The 9663-nt window shown below is 40.5% G+C and overlaps 1 protein-coding gene across 1 annotated transcript in view; it reads left to right on the top strand.

The window, feature by feature from the left end:
* Positions 1-6371: 6371 nt before the first annotated feature.
* The window catches only part of RAB3B (RAB3B, member RAS oncogene family), a 115600-nt gene continuing 112308 nt past the window's right edge, over positions 6372-9663 (top strand). The window contains exon 1 of the mRNA XM_006839763.1: positions 6372-6599. Coding sequence (XP_006839826.1) covers positions 6372-6599 — 228 coding nt within the window. The remainder of the gene's footprint in view (positions 6600-9663) is intronic.

Here is a 9663-nt window from a genome sequence, read left to right as displayed (position 1 = left end):
AATTGACTACATCTGTGGAAAGAAAGTGTGCAAAAGCTCCTATCATCAGCCAAAAGAAAGCCAGGACAGACTAAGGAACAGATCATCAATTGCTCATATGCAAGTTCAGGCTGAAACTAAAGAAAATTAAAACACCTCCACAAGAGCCAAAATATGACTTTGAACATATCCCACCTGAATTTTGAGATCATCTTAAGTATCTGGTATGGCACTACAAGATAATGCACTTAACCAAAAGGTTGGTTTGAAACACAAATCTGCAGCTCAAACCCACCAGCCGTTCCTCATAAACCTGATACAGGGTCTCTGTGAGTCTGAATCGATTGAAGGATTAACAACAAAAACTCAAGAACAGATTTGATGCATTAGACATTAATGACTGAAGACAAGAAAAGTTGTGGGATGACATCAAGAACATCGTACTGGAAGAAAGCAAAAGGTCATTAAGAAGGCAAGAAAGTACCATTCATCCATAAGTTATTCCTCTTAATAGTATTCGATATAAATCTTAGGCTTTCTTCAGATTTTGTTCTTCTTTTTTCTGATTGTTCTAGTTTTCTAGTATTGAGAGATGTATCTTTAAGCTCACTGATTTGAGCTTCCAAAGTTTATCAGATGGCTCTGTATATCTGGAGCAGAATCCACTCAAATCCAGGTGCTAAGGTGTCTCCCACCTCTCTCTGGTGTGGCCCACAACCTCTAGGCTGTGGACTCCAGGACAGTAGGGGGCTGCATTGGGGTTTGATGAGGGCCACTAGTTACCGGCCATACATCCAGTAACTAGTGGAACTTGGGGAAACAAGAAAAAACACACCTTTTCCCATTGTCAGTCCCCTACGTGAATTCACACCACCAAGTTATGGTCTCCGAAGGTACCAGAAAAAGTTCAAAATGGCTGTGCGGCATTCAGTGGGTACAGCCTTCACCAATGTGTCTCCCTCCTTTGCTGCCCCCTTGTTGGCCTCTTCTTCTAATGTTTGATCCACTTCTCCAACTTTTATTCTGTAAGATTCCAGAATTATCATCTTTGTGTGTTTCGTTTGTTTTCCCCTATCATTGTTGTAGAGGATCTGAGTAGCACATCTGCTTAGTCCACCATCTTGATTCTAATTCCTAATATTCATTCTTTTATTGAAAATGAGCAGCCTTGTGATGTTAGTATTATCATTATTTTACAGATGTGGGCAATGAGACTCAGCGTTTAAGTGACCTGCCCGAATTCATATATTCAGTTACTTGGAAAGCTGTGGCCAGTAACTAGGTTTTTAAAATTATAAAGCTGTTGCTCCAAAATATCCAGTAATACAAAAGTGTAAAGTCATCGGCATCAGAGAAATGAAGGTTATTAATATGATATCTACATTGATAGTTCGCTGTTGTTATTGTTAAGTGTCATCGAGTTGGTGCCAACCCATAGTGACCCTGTATAGGGTTTCTGAGAAGTAGTTGGTGAGCTTGAACTGCTGACCTTGCAGTTCAAATGACTTTGAAGTCTGGCACATTAATCCACATTCTGTTGTACTTCATATCAAAGTACAACAGAATGAAGAAGCACTGCCTGGTCCTGTGTCATACTTCCAACTGTATGTTGAGCCCATTGTTGTAGCCACTATGTCAGTCCATCTTGTTGAGGGTCTTCCTCGTTTTAACTGACACTCTACTAAGCCTGATGTTCTCCAGGGACGGTCTCTCCTGATAACATGTCCAAAGTATTTAAAAATGAAGTCTTGATACATCCTCCCTTCCATGGAGCATTAAGACTGCATTTCTTCCAAGACAGATTTGTTCATTTCTGGTAGTCCATGGTGTATTTAACATTCTTCACCAATACTATAATTAAAATGCATCAATTTTTCTCTGACCTTCCTTATTCATTGTCTAGCTTTTTGCATTCATTGAGAAGATTGTAAATACCATGGCTTGGGTCAGGCACACCTTAGTCTTCAGTTACATCTTTACACTTTAAAGAGATCTTTTGCAGCAGATTTTCCCACTGTAATATGTTGTTTGATTTCTTGACTGCTGCTTCCATGAGTGTTGATTCTGAATCCAAGTAGAATGAAATCCTTGACAACTTCAATATTTTCTCTGTTTATCATGATGTTGCTTGTTGGCCCAAGCAAAAATAAAGATTTTTGTTTTTTTTTTTATGTTGAGGTGTAATCCATATTGAAGGCACATGGTAAATGCTCATTAATGTTTGCTGAAAGAAATAACATCCCCTAATGATTTACTACAGGTCCAGTGTTGAAAGGATGTGAGGGTGGGTTAAACTCAGTTGAATTCAGAGAGAAGGCAGACAATTAACTGTAAAACAAACCCAACTAATGGAGCCCCAGATCAGGGAGAGGCAGTTGAACAAGTTTGACTGCAGTAGTGAAGAAAAGAGGTCAATGAAATCATATTTACTGATACCTACCTGAACTGCTAACCAAAAGGTTGGTGGTTCAAACCCCCCAACCATTCTTGAAAACCCTTCGCAAGGTTGCAAAAGTCAGAATTGGCTCAACAGCACTTAACAACAGCATCAACAACCAAGTGCCCTTGTGGTATAGTGGTTAAGTGCTTGGCTGCTAACTGAGACGAAGGTTGGTAGTTCTAACCTGCCAATGGCTCCATGGAAGAAAAGACTTGGTGGTCTGCTTCTATAAAAATGACAGCCTCAGAAACCCTGTGGGGCAGTTCTACTTTGTCATATAGGGTCACCATGAGTTTGAGTCTACTTGATAATACATAACAACATCATGTGCCAAGAAATTGTACCATATTGTTTACATATAGTACTGGGTCTTCTGTACCAGAGCTATGTGAAATGGTATTTTCTCTATTTTAAGGTAAAAATGCTGTGGCTTACAGAGATGATATGACTTGCCCAAGTATTTAACTGAGAAATGAAGTAGGGATTTAAAAGTTTCCCCTAAACATTACAGGGTACTAAATCTAATCTCAGCTGCTAGTTTAGGGCAAATCCTTTAATCTGTGGTACTCAGTTTCCTTTGCAATCAAATGGGAATAACAATCCCTGTCCTTCTGACCTTATTTCCCAGGTTACTTTAGAGAATGTTGTTGTTGTTGTTAAGTGCTGCTGTCGAGTTGATTTTGACTCATAGTGACCCTATCTAGGAGTTCAAGGCTGTAAATCTTTGCTAGCTCAGAAAGCTTCATCATTTTCCAGAGGAGCAGCTGGTGGGCTCGAACCACTGACCTTTTGGTTAGCAGTCCAGTGCTTATTTACAGAGCCACTGTGCTCCCAATTTAGAAGATAAAGGACATGAACTTGAGATATGGCTCAAATCTGTAAAGTTACTCTCGGACCTAACAATTCTAGGCTTTCTAAAGAAATAACTAGGAAAATGAGCAAAGATTTATGTAAAGAACTGTTCACTGCAGCTAACTTTATAATAATAAAGCATTATTATATATACAACGTATATGTACAACATTCAAGAATTAGTCAGATGATAGATACACCCATAAGACAGAATATAATTTAGTCAACCGAAATGATATTTGTGAAGAGTATTTAATGTCTTGGTATAATGTTTATAATATAATGTTATGTGAAAAAAAATAGCAGGACACAAAACAAGTGAGAGTGTGATCTCAGAAGTTAAAATATGCATATTGTTGCTGTGTGCCATGGAGTCAATTCCAAAGCATAATGACCCTACAAGTATAGCTGTTCTATAGAGTTTTCTAGGCTGTATTCCCAGCCCATGCAGACCAATATAAGGAGCTCTGGTAGCGTAGTGGTTACAAATTGTGATACTAATCTCAAGGTCAGCAGTTCTAAACTACCAGCGGTTTCATGGGAGAAAGATGAGACTTTCTGCTCCCGTAAAGATTTACAGCCTTGGAAAACCTATGCAGGGTCAGAATAGACTTGACAGCACTTAACAATGACAACAACAGTTCTTTAAAAGAGCAGATTGCCAGGACTTTCTCTCATGGAACTGCTGGTGGATTCAAACTGCCAATGTTTCAGTTAGCAATAAAGCACTAGTTGTTGTGCTATCGTTGTTGTTGTTGTCAAGTGCCATCGAGTCTATTCCGACCTATGGCGACCCTGTATAGGGTTTCTGAGGAGCAGCTGGTGAGGTTGAACCGCCGACCTTGCAGTTCAAACGGCTTTGCAGTCTGGCGCATTTACCCACAGCGCCACACCAGGATGCTTTTTTAAAATATGCATGGAAGGTATATAATAAAATGCACAATATGCTACCATGTATTTAGAGATAAAAACCTGCTGCTGTCAAGTCGAATTCTGATTTACAGTGACCCTATAGGACAGAGTAGAATTGCCCCACAGAGTTTCCAATGCTGTAATTTTTTTTTTTTTTTTTTAAAAAGCTTTTGTTGTGAATTGAGAGATAGTTTACATGGGAGAACATCGGTTTTGCACTCATTCTATCATATTTTGTTTCATTGCAATTATTACAATCCCCTCCATGCATCATCATTTGACTGTATTTGCTTCTATTCCCTCTATTTATTTATTTATTTATTTTTTATGTACACAAAAACACTCAGGAATATATAGTCATTTAAACAACCAAAATATGCATTCTGAAAGCCAGCCTCCTGGCTGCCAGCACACAGCCTTTCTCTTTCCATGAGTCTAGAATCCTCAGCTGCTCTATCTCTCCAAGCCTTCACCTCTGCCTCCATCTCTGATGTCACTGCTTCTCTGGTTAGGGCCCAATGTTCCATTCATGTTCATCTCTCTTGATGGTCCTAGAGTCCTCTGCTCCTGGATTGTAAGATTAACTACCCCACCCTTTATGTTACAAAACTTCCACCTTTATAGTTGTGACAATTGCAATTAGTCATGATAACAATTACTCACTATTGAATCCAAAGAATCCTATCCCCATCTCCTTTCACTGGACCTGTCTAGACAAGATGAAAACTCTTCAGTGGGGATTCTATCCCCACTCTGAAACTAAACTCCCTTTTGGAAACCTGTAAGCTCTGGTAGCGTAGTGGTTACGAATTGTACTGCTAACCTCAAGGTTGGCAGTTCGAAATTACCAGCTGTTCTGCGGGAGAAAGATGACGCGTTCTGTTCCCATAAAGATTTACAGCCTCGGAAACCCTGTGCAGGGTCACTATGAGTCAGAACCGACTCCACTGTACTTAACAACAAGTCAACAACTTAGTGCCTTTATAGTCCCCCTATCCCTACTAATTTTAAGTAGTCAATGTCTAAGTTATCCACCCTATCAACCCTGTATACAGAGGGGATAGGATTGATACTTGATGTGAAGACTACTTCCCTGTCAGTTGGCATTTTGATCTACTACATCCATAAGTATAGGTCAAGTTCATCAAATTGTAGCAATTTACACTTGTTTCCTTTATCAAATTTCTTTATCTTCCTCTAGTTGAACTCTGGTCATCAAGCCGTTGAAGTTAGTTCAAATGGGTACTATTTACAAGATTGGGCATTTTTGTATGTCTCTCTCCACTTCATGTCAGCTGGACACTTCACTCTCAACTCTAGCCCTCTGTGGCTATGTCAATGTCCATAGGCTCAGGAGTTCCCAAGTCTCCCCAAAGTTTGGACCAACCAGCTGTTCCTTTGCTCTGTCTCATCTGAAGGTTGACAGGAGTCTATGGAACGTGATTGAACTCAGCCCATATCTTCATTACTGACTTTTCCCCACTTCCACTCACATGTAGACCAATACAGTCACCAGAGAACTTACATGCCTGCTCATGTGTTCCCTTTGAGTTTCAGTCTTGGAGGGGGGTTTGTCCTGAAGGAACTTGATTGCTTGTCTTGAAATCTCAATTCTGTAAATTTTCATGAAAGCAGATTGTCACATCTTTCTTTCATGGATCAGCTGACGACGGAACCACCAGGCTTTCCATTAACAACCTAGAACTTAACCACTGTGCTACCAGGGTTCCCTAGGAAACTATAGGGCAGTTTTTCTCTGTCATTTAGGGTTTCTATGAATCCAGTATGTCTGATTCACATTTTTATTCTCCATGCTCAGCACAGGGCCTAACCTGGAGAAATGTGCTCAACAAAAATTTGCTGAAGGAATGAATGAAAGGAGATGGGTCCCACTCCAGGTCCTGAGATAACATTTGGGGCATGTGTGTTGCTTTTCCTATGAAGTGCTGTCAAGTCAGTTCTGACTCATAGCAACCTGTGTAAGATTTCCAAGGAGCAGCCTATGCATTGAACTGCCATCCTTGTGGTTCGCATTCTAGTCCTAATCCTACAGCGCCACACCAGGAATCCTAGTGCTGGGCAATTCTGTGTGTGTGTGTTTCCTGAGTAATGCTGGGGTAAGGGAGTAAGTGTGTGAATGGTGGGGTGATCAGTAATATCTCTGAGTGACCACAGGTCTCTCTTGCAGATGGCTTCAGTTACTGATGGTAAAGCTGGAGTCAAAGATGCCTCTGACCAGAATTTTGACTACATGTTCAAACTACTCATCATTGGCAATAGTAGTGTTGGCAAGACCTCCTTCCTCTTCCGCTATGCTGATGACACCTTCACCCCGGCTTTCGTCAGCACTGTGGGCATTGATTTCAAGGTGAAGACAGTCTATCGTCACGAGAAGCGAGTGAAGCTGCAGATTTGGGTGAGTCCTGGGCATCTTGGGTGAAATTGTCTCTAAGACGCAGGACAAGCTTGGAACTTCTGGGTCTTTTGGCATTAGGTACCAATGCTGGTTGAATCTGGCCATTAGGCTTCCCTTGGCTGGTTTTACATAAGTTTCCTCTTCCCTGGGTGCAGTAGCAGCTGTTATTTAACTATCCAAGAGATTTTATCTTGGTCTGTGTAAAAGAGTGAACAAGAACCTGTGCACTGGAGTTAGAGACCTGGGTTCAAATTTAAGTTGTGCCAATTATTAGCAGTGAAACCTTGACAGAATTACTTAACCTTTCTGGGCCACCTTTTCTTTATTTGGGTATTGTAATAGTGTCTCTACATCATAGGGCTGTTAGGAGGATTAAATGAAATAATGTTAAGAAATTGCCTAGCACAGTTAGTTCTTGGATTATAATAAGTGAGCAATAATGTTAACTACTGTATCAGTTATCTTTTGATGCATAACAAATCATCCCAAAACTTGGTGGCTTAGAAAAACAATAATAATTCATTATATCAATTAAGTGGGCTAAGCATTTATGAGTAGTTTGGGTTGAGGCCTTTCATAAGGTTGCAGCCAGATATTGGCCAAGGCTATAGTCATGTGAAGGTTTGACTCAAGGCTATAGTCATGTGAAAGCTGAAGGATTCACTTCCAAGTTGGCTCATTCATATGGCTGCTAAGTTGGTGCTAGCTAGCCTTTGTTTCTCCTCAGATGGCCCTGTCCATAAAGCTGCTTAAGTATTCTAATGACATGGCAGCTGACTTCCCCTAGAGTGAAAGACACAAGAAAGCAAAGAAGCAGCAATGTCTCTATGAACTAAACTAGTCTTGGAGTATTCTATTGGTTACTGATTCACTGTGGGAGAAATACATAGGTTGTGAACACTGAGAGACAAGATTCAACAGGCCCTATCTTGGAAGCTAGCCTTCACAGCTACTATTATCAGTGTCCTGGTGTAGCAATGTAGGATAAGCATGGGGCTGCTAACTGCAATGTTAGTGATTCAAACCCACCAGCCACTCCTCAGAAATCCTATACAGTGTCGTTATGAGTCAGAACCAACTTGATAGTTCTTAACAGTCTTAACAACAACAACAACTAATAAAATATATGAATATTTTAGATGATATAGAAACACATTTACCATATACTTTAAAGCAACAAGTTAGCACTGGGGTTAGAAATTTAGAAAATTTCTGATGTAACTTCACATACTTATTTGTCAATTCTATTTGTTAACTACACGTTAATAAATTGTGCTTGTAAGTATATCTTACTGGGACAGTCTATATATTGTGCAAAGAGCTCTGGTAGTGTAGTGGTTATGAATTGGGCTGCTAACCTCAAGGTCGGCAGTTCGAAACTACCAGCTGTATTGCAGGAGAAAGATGAGATTTTCTGCTCGTGTAAAGATTTACAGGCTCGGAAACCCTGTACAAGGTCGCTATGGGTCGGAATCGACTCGACAGCATATAACAACAAATGTCCTGTTGATGCTGCTGCTGTCTGAAGACCACACTTTGAGAAGAGTGGAATTAAATTATCTGTATGGTTTCTCTCACTTCTAGCAGTTTATGACTCCTCAATACTTTAAATAGAGAACAAATTAACAAAATGAAATTTTATCTCTATAAAAAATAATATTTAATCCATTTGACCTAGCTTCAATGGCTTGATGATCAGAACTCGACTAGGGGAATATAAAGAAATTTAATTAAGGAAGCAAGTGTAAATTGTTACAATTTGATGAACTTGACCCATACTTCTGGATGTAGTAGCTCAAAATACCAACTGAGAAGGAAAGAGTCTTCACATCAAGGATCAAACCTATCTCCTCTGTACATAGAGTTGATAGTGGTGGACAACTTAGACATTGGCTACCTAAAATGGAGGTGGGGGGAGAGAGGCTATAAAGGCACGAAGTGGCTGGCTTACAAGTTTTCAAGAGGGAGTTTAGTTTCAGAGTGTGTGGGGAAGGTATAATCACCACTGAATATTTTCACCTTGTCTAGATGGGTCTGGTGAAAGGAGATGGGAATGTGATTTATTGATCCAATAGTGAGTAGTTCTTATCATACCTAATTGCAATTTTCACAACTGTAAAGCTAGAGATTGTGTAGCAAAAAGAGGGGGGTAGTTAATCTTACATTCCAGAAGTAGAGAATCCTAGAATCATCAAGAGGGAAGAGCATGAGTGGAATGTGGGATCCTAACCAGAGAAGCAGTGACACTAGAGATGGAGGCAGAGGTGATGGCATGGAGAGATACAGCCACTGAGGGCTCTAGACTCAAGGAAAGAGAAAGGCTGTATGCTGGTGGCTAGGAAACTGGCTTCCAGAATGTGCCCTGTGGTTGTTTAAATAATTATATATCCATGCATGTTTTGTTTTGTTTTAAATGTTTTATTGTGAATTATGTGATAGGTTACATGGGAGAACATTGGTTTTACATTCATCCTATCATATATCGTTTCATTGCCATAGTTATAATCCTCTCCATGAATCATCAACCAACCAAAGGGTATACCCTGCAGCCCCTCTCCCTCTCTGGGTCTAAAGTCCCCAGCTGCTCCATTGCTCCATGTCATCGTCTTTGCCTCCATCTCTGGCATCACTGCTTCTCTGGGTAGGGTCCTGCTCTTCGCTCTTCTCCCTTCATTGTCCCAGGGACCTCCACTCCTAGACTGCAAAGTTAATCACTCCCCTCCTTGCTACAAAATGTCTACCTTTACATTTGTTATCAGTCCTGATAACAATTATTCACTGTATCACAAGAGACCTATCTGTGTTTCCTTTCATCAGCCCCACCTAGACAGATTGGATACAACTCACTCAGTGGAGATTCTACCCTACTTCATGCCCTCTGGGTCTAGGTTCCCTCTTGAAAGCGTGTAAGCCAATTGCTTCTTGCCTTTGTAGCCACCCCATTTTGGGTAGCCAATGTCCAAGTTGCCCATCCCTGTCTACTCTGTGGATGGAGGGGGTGGGACTGATCCTTGCTGTAAAGATTTGTTCCCTCTTTTGAGCTACTGCATACATAGGTGTAGGT

This window comes from Chrysochloris asiatica, unplaced genomic scaffold, assembly GCF_000296735.1.
Source record: "Chrysochloris asiatica unplaced genomic scaffold, ChrAsi1.0 scaffold00026, whole genome shotgun sequence".
Lineage (NCBI taxonomy): Eukaryota > Metazoa > Chordata > Mammalia > Afrosoricida > Chrysochloridae > Chrysochloris > Chrysochloris asiatica.
The sequence above is the reverse complement of the archived record's forward strand: the minus strand, read 5'-3'. Positions and strand labels throughout refer to the sequence as shown.